The sequence below is a fragment of the Tachysurus fulvidraco genome, chromosome 4, assembly GCF_022655615.1.
Source record: "Tachysurus fulvidraco isolate hzauxx_2018 chromosome 4, HZAU_PFXX_2.0, whole genome shotgun sequence".
NCBI classification, from domain to species: Eukaryota; Metazoa; Chordata; class Actinopteri; order Siluriformes; family Bagridae; genus Tachysurus; species Tachysurus fulvidraco.
The window spans coordinates 13,777,049-13,793,708 of NC_062521.1; the positions used below are offsets into that span (position 1 = coordinate 13,777,049).

The following is a 16,660-nucleotide window of genomic DNA, read 5'->3' on the forward strand; positions in this document are numbered from 1 at the left end:
TATCTTGTCACCTTTGCCTCTAGCTTGCTCACTGGGTATTAATTTATAAATTTTACAACTGTCATTTCTGTTACGTTGCTTTGTTGCAATATTCATTGTTAAATCAATAGTTGAGTCAATCACAGGCAGACACATAGATAGAGGTTTAAATCTGGTATTTTCAAAGTCTCTATTGCATATTCAATGACCATTTGAAATTAAATGTATGCATATACTGTATGTCATGTTTTTAATTTATATGCTTGTAATTTGCATTTCCAGGTTTTTTGATTGTATCAGAATATTTGTTGTATATTAACCTGTCATAAATTTCAGTAAGGTGTTGTCACGACAAAACACACACACACGAGTGGTTATGTATTTCTGTATTTCACAATGCTTTATGCATCTGAGCTTGTTACGTGCAGTTAAATGAATATAACACATAAATACTATAATGATTTTAGATTTACATTTTGACAGATTTCCAGTGTGATCAACACTAATGAATTGTGGAATTTTTTTGGTGTTAAACAGCATGCACACACAAATATTTATTTGGACAATGTTGTTGGTTTGCTTTTACTCCTTGCTCGACCAATGACTGTGCTCCAGAAATTATGCAGAGTTACTCTGGCCATCAGTGTTGTAATGGTGAAGTTCCTTTGGTACCATTCTCTAGAAAATAAAGTGTTTAGGATTATGACAAGCAACAGTGGTGAACTGTTGATAAAACTGTCCACCTAATTCACAATCTGTCTGTCTAGTTGAGCCAGTTTCTCATGATTTGTATACATGTATAAAAAAGAATGCAAGTAATGAGCCGTGCATACTTACTTGTTATAGGCTGCATGTTTCTCATAGTTTTTGTCCAAGAAGTGTTTGTAGAAGGTTGCCATTTCCTCACTATTTAAACTCCTTTTTCTTCCTGCAATGTGGAACAAATCTATAAATGCTTAGCCAGGTAACATACTAAATAACAGCAAGTCACAGTCACAACACTAAAATAGACTACATCATTCAAGTGTGAAACATATTGTGCAGCATGTTAGAAGTGGTCACTAAACAATTTTGTGTTGGTTGCGATCAAATGGTCATCTTCTAATTCAGGAATCATCAATCTTAATTGCAAGCCTTGGAGAATGCACACTTTCATCCTAAGATGATGCTAAGTGATATCTAATCATCACTTCAAGACAAACTGATTAAAGTGGCTCCTATTTTGCTGAAATTAACATCTGCAGCCGCACATGAGCTTTACAGTACATATAAGATTGGACATCCCTGTCCAAGCTGTTTCAAGCCTCCATTTTTAACCAGAAAAATGTACAGCCTTCTGAGAAAAGCATTCACCAACCAGAAACCAGTGAAAAAAGTACTTGCTTTCTGGTGCAAATAAGAAATGAACTTTTACAGTTTTCACTCCTAATACCTCACAAATTATTGCATTTTAAAATTCTATACAAGTTATGCAGTATATATGTTTATAGAATCAAGATACACTTAAGTATATCAAGTTCAAAATTTTACTCTTCATTATTATTCAGTGTAAGAAGAAAATAACTAGACACCAAAAACTATTTTTGCACCAAATGTTCAATTTTCTTTCATAATATTTAACTTTTCACTAAAATCATAGTAGTATAGTACTGTAGTACCTTACTGGCAAAATGTGAGAAAAATTATATAACGTGATACATATTATGTATATTTTTTTGCCATATTGCCTAATAAAGTGCTGAACCACTTACCATTCTCATCTCTTTCTGTCAGTCCTTTTGCCTTCAGCTGTGACTGAATGTATTCCTCTTTCTCCTATAAATGTATTAGATAGTTAGCTATTATAAATTACATTACCATTAAAATAATTTCTGAGACCAACAAGTCAACACTTAAATTAATTATGACATTCAGACATTTGCCCAGAAAATATACATACACAATTTACAGTGAAACATTGCTCTCTAGTGGATATAAATAAAACATTTTCTGAAACTCAACAGAACATTTGTCTTTTATTCACCTTGCTAAAGGTGATATTTTGCCCCATCCAGAAGTCATGGTTCCAGTCCTCTGTGTCCTGCCTCAGATGTCTGAGTTTCCTCTCCAGCGTTGTCTCATTCTCAGGGATGTGGTATATGATCGGCCGCAGGTTTGACAGTTTGTCTGGTGGCCCAATCCAGTCATATTTAGATGCTGGAGCTGGGATAAATCTGGTTTTCTTTAGCAAATAAAATACAAAACAACATTAAATCATGATCACAGACATAATGTAGACGAAGAGAGAATAACTATGGAATACTGGAAGTCGAGTATTATTGGGATGCTCTATGACCAAACAAATAAATCAATATTGTGTTCAATGAAGGATCAATAACATGGTTTATATGAGTAAGAACTCACAGAGAGAGAGAGAGAGAGAGAGAGAGAGAGAGAGAGAGAGAGAGAACGAGAACATTCATAAACTGTCAATTAAACAATAAACAATATTGTTTATTACTTAACAATAACAAATCAATATTTTGATCAAATGGCAAATAGCAAAAGTCTGAGATCATATAAATAAACAGAAGGAAAAAGGTAAAGCATCAACTTTAATACAGTTCTAAACTGTTTCCTGGTGGTATTCAAGTGTAAACTAATCTGTGAATCACACCATGAGGAACTGAGCGAGGCTGATCCCACATTTACCATAAAGTGCTCAGTGAGAATACACATACACAGGAAAGCAGAAAATCTCACTGATTAAAGAGAAGACAGATATATTTCTAATTGGTAAGTATCATTTTGGACAAATCACACACAATGAGGAATGTGTGTAAATAAATTATACAGAGGTTCTAAAACAAAAGCAGGTTATCACTTGAATAGTAAATGTGATACAACACTGAAAGAAGGAATTAAAGGAATACATGATTTCCAAACAGCCATTAATGTAGGACTATAATCTTTATGGAAGGAAATGTAATCATTTAAACTGTAAATTCACAGCCCGTGAGACAAATATATAAACAGAATGTGTTTAGACTGCAAACGTGTGCTGAATCTGAATCAGAATCAGAATCAGGTTTATTGGAAAAGTGTGTTGACGCGCACAAGGAATTTTAGTACTCACACACGTGCATAAAGTGTTAAATGATGACTTTAATGTTTGGGCTTCAACCCGCAGTGTGTGAAAGCTACAAGGTGATTAGTGATTAGCTTGAGACAGACACACCTCACTTATCTCCGACGGGGTTTGATCAGTGCGCTGTTGAACACTCGTCAGGACACCACGACTTAAACACTGAGACCTAAAGAACAAGCGTCCAACTCTTCTGACATTCATTTCAAATTACATGACCACCAAATCCACCTTCCTTCTCAAACTTGTAGCAACCAAGCTAACGCTTGTGTACCACCTTAAACGTAGCCGGATTTCCTACATCGTGTTTCATGGTGATACTTTTGTCTTAGGTTGCTTTTAAAATAAAAGTCGGCTTTGTAAGTATTATGATAAAATAAAAAAATAATATAGAGAGCCTATTATATCTATCTGATCATTAAGCAATTTATTATAAGACGTTCTAAAGTAAAATTAATCACAAACGACTCATTGGTCAAAGGATTTGACTGTGGGTTGAGTTGTTTGGAGGCAATCTTTATTATTGATGTTATTGTTATTGTTATTGTTGTTATTACTGCTGTTATTGTTGTTATTACTGTTGTTGTTGTTATTGTTATTATTGTTATTACTGTCATTATTGTTATTACTATTATGGTTATATTATTATTAATGTTATTGTTATTATTTTTATTATTCAAAACATATCTGCAGATATGGAAAACTTCTGAAGTGTCCACAAGGGAAAAATACATTTGTGACCACCAACTAAAAAAGGTATGTAAGATATATACATTTTTTCATTAATATTTGTAATACTAATCCTTTTGGGTTTCTACAGTCAGTCCTTACTGTTTTATTATAATATTACGATCATACGTAACAAAGATATTTAATTTGAAATATATATTTGATTTAATTCTTCAATTCCCAGCTTCACACTTCCGGTTCCTCCCATTTTTATAGAGAATGAATTATCCATTTCCGGTTGTATTAGAAACGATTGACCAAAAGATGTTTGACAAACAGTGCATTAAACAATCATGGGATGATTGTGAAGAAATCTATTGTTAAAAGATCAAATCAGGTTACAGTCGTTTGCCAACAGTTTTGTGATTACAAAGAATAAGAGCTGCTTCTTGACCAGTTCATCAAATGAGTGAAAAAGTTCAGCAGAAATTAAAAGGAAAACAAATTAACATATCAATGTTATTGCGTTTATCAAGCAGATTAACAGCCTTTTAAAAGGAACCATTGTGACTTCTGAAAACTCTGTATGAGGTTGAACCCTGCAGTAAGTGTGCTGTCATGTTGACCAGCCCAGAGTGTGTGTGGTGTGTGTGTGTTTGTGTCCCCAGCGGTCACAGGATGTAATGAGCTGGAATCACGTTGTGGTGCTGTTCACAACACAGGTACCCGATGGCTGTTCGCTGGTTATGCAGGTACGTAGCTAATATAAACCTGATTGGTGTCATATAGTCTGTCAGGTATTAGTGTGAATGAGGGATGTGTTAAATGACTGCATGCTGTACTGCTATCCGGTCTGCTTTAGCTTGTTTTTAGTTTTTTATTGTTCTGCGGTGTGACATATTCCCATCCTGGTGATTTACTGTATTTTTGTAATGGAAACATTTAAAAGCAAAATGATAAGACCGCCCTTACCTAAGCGGACAATTCTGAACGCTTGTTTGTGTAAAATAATGACCGAGACTGTAACTATTGAAAGCATTCAGATAGCTAGCTGTGATGCTAACTGACAGTACTATGAGCTAGCTGGTGTACAAAAGAGGTTATTCCACTCTCTGTTCACGAATGTGTAGCATTACAGACTCGATGAAATTGTATTAAATTTTAAAGACAGGGGGTGTTACTTCAGTATGTGTAATTTTGACATGCCATGACAAATGTGGTAGATTATGTATTCATGTTAGCTTAATAATCACATTGTGTGTTACTGGAGTGACCACAACCTGGCGGTTTCCCCCGCGCAGTGAGTTGGTTTAGTCCGTATGATGGGCGGGGCTCTGATGGTGATCAGCTGCCTAAATTCCCTCGTTTTCACCATCCGCAGCGTCTGTGGCGCAATACAGAATTAGTACAGCGCAAAACATTTGCTCAGTCTAGCTTATGGAAAAGGAGCTCCACAGAAATGTGCGCGAACGTCTTCGGAATGTTGAAAAGGTGAGAAATAGCCCGCATGTCTCTGGAGGTGGTGTGACATTTGCCTTTGTAGTTACATTGTCTGACGGTGAGCTGGCAATTGTCTTCTGCCCAGACGTGCGTGCTGAATGCAGGGCGGTGTAAAAGCACTGAGGCATGTGTGTAGGATTAGTCTCTGCCTTTTGCGTCGTAATACACATGTGGGTGATCATGTCTGCTGCATATCATAGCTGCTGTACGTAGTGACAATATTCTGCTCAGCTACCTGACTATATAACAAGCAGAGCTTACTAAATATTTCGGGTGTTGACCTCATGTGCATCAGCCTACATATGTATGTTCATATAATAATAATAATAATAATAATAATAATAAGAGGTTGGGGCATTTGGTTTGCTTCACCCCACCCAAGCTAGCACATCATCCATAGCTGTCACGCATGATGTGCCCATCCTAACTGGTGAATCAGAGACCTGTAGCAGACCCATGGAAGAAGTATAACATGATATAATATGAGTTATAGAAGTATAACATGGTGTAATCAGAGTTATAGAAGTATAACGTGGTATAATCAGAGTTATAGAAGTATAACGTGGTGTAATTGGAGATATAGAAGTATAACATGGTATAATCAGAGCATGCTCTGTTATAGAAGAACGCAATGTGAATCAACCTTCCTGACCCCTGGATTATACACACAGTGATAAGCACATGCTGGCATTTTATATGATTTTTTTTTTTAACCGTCAAAAAAAAAACCCTGAAAGACTTTTATTATTGAATGGCAGCTATTTGTATGCATGATATCACATCTAGGAAACATTGGAAACAAAATACCAGCAGGCAAAGGCCACATGTATAGATTTAATGAAGAAAGAATGTAAAGGCTACATAAAAATATACCATGAATCTAAACATGTGTTCTAGACTCTTTGATGGGCTTTTGAGCAGAAATTGGTATTGACACACACAGAGTGAATTATTAAGTCAATGTGTTTTGTCCTGGATCATGGGTAGTATCAGTTATGCAGTGAATGACGGTGGGATAAGCCATTGTTCCACATGAATTGATTGGGTCTTATCTGGTTATATAACCACGTAAGACAAGTAGACTACTTTCACCACAGCCCTTTTCTAACATGTCTGTCATACATAAACAAATGTACAAGATATACATCCTGATGTCAGTTTGAACTGTATTGATTTTTTTAAAATACTGATTTACCTGTAATACAGGACAGCAGAGACACTAACCAACATCAGCAAATATAATCTTATCATATAATCCTTACTAGATGGGTTGCTGGTCCATTGGAGCCCACCACACACACACACGCACACACACTGATTTGTGCACGCATTTACTTTTCTTATATGACCACTAATCATCGTATAAGTACAAATTATTTTAAACTGACAAACGTTACTCTTAGATTAAAATGTGGCACAAAACCAGCACAAAAATGGGGTCTTTAGAGGCAATCTTCTTCTACATTGATGGCTCCAGGCACATGTAAAGAGTTTCAGCATTTTTTTTATTCTTTATATTCCACTGACAGCGTATCCTCCTGAAAGGGGGTTGATCAGTTCTACACTGGGGAAGAAAAGACTCCCCAAGGCTCATTGCTTCATTGAGCACCTTTGTACAATCAGAGTGAATGTTTCCTCCTTTCTAAGTGCCAAGAGACACTTTAATTGCAGTGAACACAACAGTAATAACAGATCTGTTAGCATTTCTAGTTGTGGATGTTTAAGAAATAACTTCAGAACTCTGTGAAATTATGATGTTATTTTAAACTCGGAATATCGACTGTTTGGCTTCCTACAGCTTTTGAAGCACTTTATTCTGCTGTGAATTTAAGACTTTTGGTCACATTATTTGTTTACAGACACAGAATATATAGTGAAATGTAAACCATTCAGCGATACAATCAGAGAAGCTCACAAATGGGTTTGTGGTGAAAATAGTTTCTATCGCTTTAACAGCCAAGTCTGTGACCTGCGACTGTGATGTCATAGACATCTCTGTGAAATAACAGCAGCGGCTCACAGCTGACAATAAAATGCTTTTCACAGTCTTTAAGTCTGTGGAGAGCGCAGGCACGAGGCTTGCATGTCTGCTGTCTTTGCTGGTTCTTAAGAGCATTTACTTCTCATTGGATATCCCCTCTGGAGTGGAGCTTGTAAGTAATCTAGCTGTAATATTGTCAGTATCACACTGTAGACTAAATTCAGTCAATGAATTAAACTGCTGACACACTTTACTCAGAGAAATCTTCTTTGAATGATGTGGCTATACTCAGGTAAGCAGTTATTTAATATTGTTTCCTGTAATGACCGAACTGCTGCAATCAGCTGTGGCCAGAGTCAGGTCAGAAGGCCATCACATAAAAGTAAGCTGGATGTATATTAAGCCGTCTGGTTTACATTTTATAATAGTTACTGCCGGTTTGGTTGAACCTCTTGTCAACATGTTACATTTCAAGTGGCCTTTAATTATATAAGAGTGCGTGATCTGCCACAGCTCGTGCGACCTTCAGGATATTTCAGATAATTAGTTTGCTTTATTCTTTCATGAATGGACCTGATGGTTGGAGGTCCTGGAGGTAAGAAAACAGGCTGAGCTGACACTTCATGCCGAAACATCAGAACTTGGCAAAGAAGTTTGAAATCAATAATGCAGGAGTTTGTTACTATAGGCTAAGAATTAATGAATGTTTGCTTTTAATGAATGTTTGGTTTGTCTAGTAGGTTTTTTAAACAAACTTGAATCATTACCATTATAATTATTGTATACTGTATACTGATAATGTATACTCCAGATTTTCCACATCTCTTGTTTCATTCTCTGTTGTTTTTTCCTTTTATATCCCTCTGTTCATTTTTCTCCTACACACACACACCCACTCTCTCTCTCTCTCTCTCTCTCTCTCTCTCTCTCTCTCTCTCTCTCTCTCTCTCTCTCTCTCTCAGCCTTTTTGGAAAGCCCTTTGATGGTGGGAAGAGGACAATGGATCATGGCAACCAACAGCAACAGCAACCACAGACACAGTACATGGCAGGGCCATTCCAGGCATTCATGGGCCCTCAAGGTCCATTCCCTGGGCCCCACCCCACCCTTGTGCGCCTGGATGAGCTGCAAAGGGAAGCTGTGACATTAGGACAGAAAGTCTGTTCCTTCAGTGGATTGCAGAGTGACAGGGAGTACAAACGACTTGAGCGGGAGCTGACGCGACTCCAGCTGGAGGTGGATCAGGTGAGGAGCTGGGGTGGTCTGGGGATGTCACATGTTGCTCTGACATCACATTTGGGTAAATATGAGGGACGCTCAACTTTACATCTCATCTTGTGCAATGCTCACTTGAAAATGTCATGTGTCTGGAATGTGTCAGGGGGTTGGTACACAATGATGATGTTCTGTCTTCTTTAGTATGTGTTAGGAACTTGGCTTTATTTAGCAACAGGCAGACTTCTAAATTACTAAGAGTTTTATTTTCTCTAACATGAAAGAACAGAGAAACAATGCAGTGTAGTAAGTAAATTATGTAACAGTTCTTATTGTATTTGTCACTCACTCAATAAATCTGGCAGTAAAAGCTGTATTAGACAAAACCATTTTTTATTTTAACTTTGAATGATGAATAGCACCAGCTGTTATTTGACATAATTATACATTTTAGTCAAACATTTGGACACACTAGATTGAATATCTATTGCTCATGTTCTTAGTGAGATTTTGCTAAAGCTTATGATTGAAATTTGTTTCTAAGTGAAATGCCAATAGTGAAGCTAATGCAATTGTTTCCCTGACAAATAGTTATCAGAAGCTTTGAACAAGTACTTGGACTATTTGTAATCTTCGAGAAAAGCCTTTTGCTTGCCTTTTTTGAGAAGATCCTCAGAAAATGCAAAGATTAATCAGGAACACTGTTAATGTCCTCATTTATTATTAAAGCAGTAGTGAATAGTAAAAATGAAGCTCTCCTTCAGATATAATAAAACTAAACTTCTAGTCTTTTTGAAGGAATGTAGGTATTACATTTTATGTATATCAATGTGACACCAAATTGATGATCGTGTATGTGTGTCTTACCTATAAGGTGGAGACAGAGGGACGGATGGAGCTGCAGCACGCTCGGAAGCGGGTAGCAGGGGAGGTGGAGGGGTTATTGCACTACCTGGAGGGTAATGCTACCCACCCCTCTCAATTAGCTATAGAGGAGCTGAGCCAGGAGGCACAAAGGCTCCTGCTGTCTGGTGTGGTGGCTCCATTTCGGGAAGGACAGGTTCAGGATACAGTGGAGACCGGTGAGGACCTTGTGGAGGCTGTGCAGGATGTGGCAATGCGCCTGGCCCAGATCAAGACGGGTGGAAGTGTGCCGCTCAGGAAAGCCCGGTACCGCGCTCTAACCCGCGTCTGTGCAGTGCAGGATGTCCTGGAGGGCCGTGTTCGCACGCACACACTTGCGCTGCCTCTGTCTGAAGAGACCCATGAGGCCGTGCAGCGCATCAACCAAGTGATGGTGCAGGTTAGCAATGTTGGAAGCACAAGGTTTAGCTGATTAAATCTGGCAGCAGTTCAAGACAATTTTTTTCCTGAAATATTATTAGGTTATTTTGCTAATTTAAGGGTTTACTAGTTTATTAGACAGCAGGTGCAGAGACTGACTGACTCTATTTGCAGGTGAGTGGTGCTCGTTGTCAGCTGGTTGCTCTGCTGATGGGGTTGAGTGGGCGGGATAGCTGTGCCCACCTAGCACGTGTCCTCACTGAGCTGTTAGTGGAGCTGGATGCACTAGATGTGTCCAGTAACTCAGCCGTCAGGAACTACAGAAAGCAGGTGGTGGAAGAGATCAACGGCCTCCTTAAACACCTCGACCTGGAGGGGGAGGGAGATGGCTCTCACAGGTAAAGGGCACACGCATGCACTAAAATAATTTTTACATTCTCTTATGTTTTTTTTTTATTTTATACAATTTATTGAGTTTAATGTGTAAATCAAAATAGACTTTTTCTGCAAACAGAAACAGTGAAATAACAGAAATAACAAGACTAATGTGTTTTAAATGCGGTAAACGACTCCTATAGAGATCCTAAAATGCAGTTACATTCACATCCCACACTCCAGTCTGATTTTATCATATCTGCTCAACGTATTTGTGAGAGCAATAGAACATGTTTATTAGGCTGGATCAGAGAGTGTTTGTCGTCAGCAAATTCCCCAGTGATTGGCTTCGGGTGTTTGCAGACAAATTTAGTTACAGGGCCTTGTTAGATAACAGGGCAGCGCATGTTATAAAGGCTTTCCTGTCAAAAGATGAACTTCACAGTTGAGGAGTTGCATGCTTCTGCCTATTGTTATTTTTATAATGTAGCTCTTGATATGTCATATTTCATTGTTGACTTGATGACACTAAAGAAGAACTCAACAGATTTCCCCATTAAATGTAGCTATTGTAGCAAAATGGTGGAACATGAGCTGCACACCACCATTCATCGATGACTTTGTTCTCCAAATTTCACCCAACCCTGTTGTACACACGGGGTATTGTATACTCTGTTTTAAATATTCAGAGAGAAAATTCTTCTTTCAACACCATCATCCATTATAAACCTACGAAGTACCTTTTTATTTATAGTACAGTTCTTCACACCGCAAGAACTGCAAAAAACCCAATTACATACAGCTGCTGAGACCTGAATACATGTGCAGCAAAAATAATGAGTTCCTTCAGAAATGTAAGAAGATATGTGAATACTTTTATTCCTTTGTATTTTACAAATAAATGGTCGATTAATATTATTTGACCAATATTAGGCAAATTGATGCTTTTTTTAATCTCAAAGAATTTACAGGACATGTGCCCAGACAAAGTAGATATATATATATTTAGTTTTCCAGAAGGAAATTTTCAACCTTTAAGTTGTTAGCAATTCTGTAGCACCAATAAAAATAGGTCAATCAATGGTTAGATTAAAAGGTTGGTTTGGAAAAGGAAATAATTCTTCTGTGGCATCAGTAACATTTTCTGGTACCTCCTATTTTGGGATTCCTCTTTTTTACAGCTTTTAGCTTTGCTTTTTCACAGAAGCAACTGTGCAAGAATGTGTATCTACATCTGAATGGTAATGGTTTTCATATTTTACTTCCAGATATGACCTGACGAATAATGACTCCATCCGTGAAATTGAGGCCATCCGAGGTCGTGTGTCTGTGCTGCGGGGAGAAGTACTGAGACAAGGTATAGCAGGCCAAGGGTTGGAGCTTCAGAGTCTTCTAACTCATCTGGACCAAGTGGACACCGGACGGAACCCCTGCATAAGAGAGGCACGTCGAAGAGCCGTTCTAGAGATCCAGGCAGTCATAACCTACATTGACCTCCGGGAAGCCCTCGGCCGCAGGAACCCTGGACCAGAAGAACCCCCACCTCACGCAGCAGTGTGGCATGTCCTTGCCAGTCTATCTGAACTGCACTTCCAGGTGCTTGGTTTTGATGGCAAGAGAGCTGACAAGAGCTACATGGTTCTCGAGGAGTTGCTGACCAAGCAGCTTCTGGTTCTGGATGCTGTAGACCCTCAGGGGGACCAGGGAACAAAAACTGCTCGTAAACAAGCAGTCAAATATGCCCAGAACATCCTCAGCTACCTGGACCTGAAGACAGATGAGTGGGAATACTGAGAGAGTCAAGAGAGTAAAAAGCAAAATACTGGAAATTTTCACTTGCACGAAGTGCTTTGAAAATGTTTTGTGCTTAGTTAATGTCATGGTGGCTGAGGACTTGCACAAGTTGAATTTGTATATAAAAGACTTTGTCCTAGATGGTAAAATTCTTTCCTTACATGCACTATAGTTCCTGCTTTTTAATTTGTCTGGTTATTGTCCTAGTCATTGATCAGTGTGCCAGTTGTTACTGGAAACAGCAGTTTTGTTCACTAAACTGTCTGCAGGCTAACCTATGCAGCATTTGAGTGTTCTTGTTTATGATTCTGGCTCCACAATGTGTGGTTTTTTTTTTGTGCTTCGAGTGCATCCTTTTTCATTGTTACTTTGTGCTCGGTGTGGTATGGAGCAAAAAATCGCTTTCTGCCAAAATCTTGCTTCCCATTCGATCCCATTTCTATAAGGAGCATGCCAGGAGGAAGTTCATCTGCAGTCTTTATCTAACTTAGTGTAGTTGCAACACAAGACTGTATTCCTGCCTACACAATCGTTTTTCTCATTAGTATGGGAGTTATTAACCACATGGCATACACAAACATTTGACATACTTGACAAAATTGCTCTGTAGAATGGCTGGTCTGAAAAAGTAGCATAGAAAGTCCTGTTTACAAGATTTAGAATTTTCACCCAAATATTTATTAATAATAATAATAATAATAATAATAAAAATACAAATTCATTTTTAAGCTCTTGTTGAAAAAATGCATCCATTACAGCTTTTAAGAATCAGGTTTATTAGTGTGTTAACACACACAAGGAATTTTGTTCCAGCTGTTTGTGATTCTCAAAAGTACAGACATTAATAACACTATACTTTTGGGAAGTGTTTGGTGTCAAGAGGTGTGTGGTAATGAGAAACAGTGCCTGAAGATAATCACATAGAGAGAGATTATCTTGAGAAAACCAATCAAGTTACAAATCGTACATCATCTAATGAAGATTCAACATGATTGAATAAAAAAGGGGAAAATGCAGTTAGCTGTTGTGTGCAGGCTTTACATCTCTGCAGACAACGAAGTGATGGAGAGAGTAAAGGCTTTTACACCGCTTGTCAGTGTTAGGATTAAACTATGTCTCTCTGCCTTCTAGGCTGTGTGTGTGTGTGTGTGTGTGTGTGTGTGTGTGTGTGTGTGTGTGTGTGTGTGTGTGTGTGTGTGTGTCGGTGGGTGGGTGTCAGGATGTTGAACAAAGTAGACAGGAAATTCTAGAGCATTCCACACAGATGTGATGGTGTGTCACAGGCAATCAAAATAACACCTAAAAATCGTTCAGCCCCTTTTCCGAATGGTCAGGGTTGTCATGGTTACAAACATCAGGGCTTTGTCCCCTTCTGCAGATTTCATCGTAGTATTTCCCTGTGAGTATGCAGTGACTCATGATCAGATTATTACATCATCTTTGACTAACCTGACTCTCAACAGTCATCTAACAATTCAAGGTTTTTTTTTTCTGTTTTTATTTATTTTATTTTTTATTCCAGTTGAACATCATCGATTACTTCAGCTAAATTCATTCTATGACACTTTTTAAGTCATGAATACCTTTGCTTTATAAGTTTAAAAAAAAAAATGTGGTTTAAAATACTGTACTCCTACACCTTTGGAAGCAAGGTATTCTTTTGGCTGAAACTCCTGGCCAAAAGGGAAGACCGATATCAGAAATGATAAGAAAATGGGGTCATCTGAAGTACACCAAAATAACTGCGGATGTGATGCAAAAAAGAGTTTGAAGGGCAGAAAATTGGGACAGGGAAATGAAGCTGTGAAATACACAGTGTACTGAAAGGAGGAGGTAAAGAAAAAAGCCAGATGTGGTAAATGTCCAGGGGTTTGTTGTGGTCTCGTAGTCTGCCTCTGTCATTGTCACATTCTTGTTAGATTCTGTCTGCAGAGGGTGTTGTCTGAGTTTGTGGTGGCCATTGTGTCAGTCAAGCTGAAAAATGCGTAACCCAGACAAAGCCAAATACGGAAGTAAATGCAGACAGAAAATCAAAGTAAAAATCCTTCATATTTCTGCACTTAACGTCTGTCTGGACAGCTACAACAAAGCACATAAACACTCATTTGCACGTTGCATCCAGCTTAGTGGTTCTCCCAGACCCACACAGTGGTAACATGTAAATGTGCCAATTTTCCAGTGCCAGCACGTGGGAAAGTGATTTAAGTTCAACACTTATGAATGTTTCACCGTTTTTCCAACACACGCCATGTTTCAAAATAGCTCGGTGCTGGTTGGTTTTGAGAATTCAAAATAAGCTTTTTTCCTCAACAGCTTTGTGCGCTCTCCCTTTTTCTGTGAAAGTCATGCAATCATCTCCGTCAAGCTGTCTCCATAGTGACAATAAAATGTGTCGTTCTGCCTCAAACTAAAAAAAAATATATATATATACATCACGGTCGTTTAGGTCGACGAGAGGTAATGTCGAAATTTTGAGTGCTGTGTATTTAGATTTAAAGTCATTTGCTCTTTAAACACCCAGTGGTTTAATCCAGAAGCATTTTTGCATATGAATTTCTGTAGCATCTTTGATACAAAGTAGTTCTGGATTCTCTAATTCAGTACTAGAGATCAGTGTTTGATCTGGTGCTAAAACACTCAGATGGTTTACTGGTTTACTTGTGACTTGTGTACTACAGAATATTGTTAGCTTTTTTACAACAATGTGGCATAGGCTGGCACACCGTGACGGCTGTTTGTGTCTGTCTAGCAAACCCAGATGTTTAGTATGTTTATCCCTGGTGGATGGATACAGGTGAATCAATAGAAATTTCAGCTCTTCATCCCATGCTCTTTCTTCTCTGGTGCCAAATGGAAAGTGTTTAAACCACAAAGAACATCAGCTGCGTACAGTAGATATAGAATGTAAGGAGCATTGTCCTATTTCTGTGGAGTACCAAAGGTTATTTTGACCTTCCCTCTTCCTAACCTTGCATATTGATAAAGGGAAATTTGGTATCAAAGAAAGACGAATAAAAGAGAAGGGAAATTTGCTAGTAGGTTTATTTTACTTAGACCACTTGAAGCGGAATGTGTTTGTGGTCAGGTTTACAGAATAGTTTTCTTAGTGTTATATACAATTTGAGATATTGTTAATTGTATGAGACTTGCTTTGTGTGCTGTATGGTGTACGCCTGTACAGAAAAAGCACACAATTTTGAACAGCTGTATGAATGTGTTGATTAATTGGAGTATTTAAATTTTATTTATCTATGTAGGGAAGGTGATAAATAAATTGTGAATCAAAATCCTGTGCATGGCAAAGATGTTCATTTGTGCCTGAATTGGATTAACTTGTTTCTATGGCAACATTTCCCCATTGGAAAGCAAATGGCAGGTAAAGTATTCAAAAACTGCAGTTGGATCAAATGCAGTAAGGAAAACCTAAGATGACCTCCCTTTGTTTTTCATTTTTCACAATCTTAGGACTGCCAGCATGGTGTTGAGTTTATTTTTTTAAAGTCTACTTACTTCACCTGTGTATCTGCTGTGCACTTGCAAGCTAAAATACCTTCCAGATAAAAGTTCAGCTATCCGCATGCCTGTCAGTGCAGTGCTTGTGGAGCCTGTGTGTAATGTTTATACCAAAAGGCAAGATCAGATTCACTGAACGAGTCTTAACACTACATTTCTGTACATGTGCTTTTACTAGTTAAGAGAATAACTTGGTAACATAATACTGTCTATACAACTGACCTAGAAATACATGTAGACACTGCGGGGGGAAGGTTGATGCAATAGTTGCCTACCATTCTCCAGGTACCTCCTGTCACTTGTTCTCAGGATGTACAAAAGCCAGTTCTGTTCAATCCTGTTTTCTTCAGAAAGATAAACATAACAGATGCCAACAAATTCTGCTTTGGTGAGAAAATCTGATGTTTTAACAAGACTTGGTGTGATGAAGGGATAATGCAAGAGCAAATCTAGGGCTTGCTTTTCCATGCTTTTGCTAGCGAAGGTGAAACAGGTACACTTAAATTAATGATGGGATTATATAAAGATCCACATAGATTGTGCTTATGCAGTGCTTTATTTTGGGAATTGAATGTAATGCTAGCTAGACTTATAGCTAAGGATTTTTGGAAGTCACCTAGCTAAATGTAGCATAATGTTGGCCAAATTAAAGCGGTAGTCACCAAGAAAACCCTAACATGCTGCACCACGTTTAGAACAACAGAAAGAAAGAAAAATAGATTACAGTCAAGATACTATTGAGTGGAATGAATCGATACTCTCAGGCACTTTAGGCGCCTCAGGTTCAGGTATGATGGTTGATGACAGACAGGTTGGTTTGCATATTAATATAACTGCTGATCTGTTCACAACTGTCACTACAGCTTATACTAAATGGTACAGTAAAGAAAAAACGTCCAGTGAGCATCAGTTCTGCAGACAGAAACATTTGATGAGATGAGAGGTCCATTGAGAATGGCCAGACTTTTTCAAGCTGACAGAAAGACTACAGTAACTCAAATAACAACTCTTCTGTTTACCAAAAACAGAAAGCTGAGACTACAGTGGGCACAATCCAAAACTGAACAGTTGAAAACTGTTTCCAAGGAATGTTTCCAGGATCTTGTGGAATCCATGCCATTAAGAATTGAGGCTGTTTGGAGAATTAGTATAGTGTTTGGTGAGTATTGTGTCAGCCCACTGTTCATAATGGGGGAATTTTTATGACCCACACAAACAGATATTAC

General features: G+C 38.1%; 2 protein-coding genes across 11 annotated transcripts; one reads left to right on the forward strand and one right to left on the reverse strand.

The window, feature by feature from the left end:
* Window positions 1-350: 350 nt before the first annotated feature.
* LOC113639823 (cytochrome c oxidase assembly factor 8) lies at window positions 351-3,336 on the reverse strand. Its single transcript, XM_027141957.2, has 5 exons — window positions 3,197-3,336; window positions 2,003-2,200; window positions 1,731-1,794; window positions 817-907; window positions 351-657 (listed from the first exon to the last, which is right to left on the reverse strand). The coding sequence occupies exons 1-5, from the start codon at window positions 3,305-3,307 to the stop codon at window positions 534-536; spliced, it is 588 nt and encodes a 195-aa protein (XP_026997758.2). The 5' UTR covers window positions 3,308-3,336; the 3' UTR covers window positions 351-533.
* On the forward strand, window positions 2,553-12,227 carry bag5 (BCL2 associated athanogene 5). Of its 10 annotated transcripts, none has more exons than XM_027141949.2 (7): window positions 2,556-2,754; window positions 3,797-3,859; window positions 4,441-4,524; window positions 8,216-8,498; window positions 9,343-9,771; window positions 9,927-10,150; window positions 11,396-12,227. In XM_027141949.2, exons 3-7 carry the CDS (start codon window positions 4,502-4,504, stop codon window positions 11,919-11,921), a joined length of 1,485 nt encoding a protein of 494 aa, XP_026997750.1. In that variant the 5' UTR covers window positions 2,556-2,754; window positions 3,797-3,859; window positions 4,441-4,501; the 3' UTR covers window positions 11,922-12,227. The 10 variants fall into 10 exon arrangements, with proteins under 10 accessions (XP_026997755.1, XP_026997750.1, XP_026997749.1 ...); XM_027141948.2 differs by lacking the exon at window positions 2,556-2,754 and adding an exon at window positions 3,090-3,165; XM_027141950.2 differs by lacking the exon at window positions 2,556-2,754 and adding an exon at window positions 3,276-3,417.
* The last annotated feature ends 4,433 nt before the right edge of the window (window positions 12,228-16,660 follow it).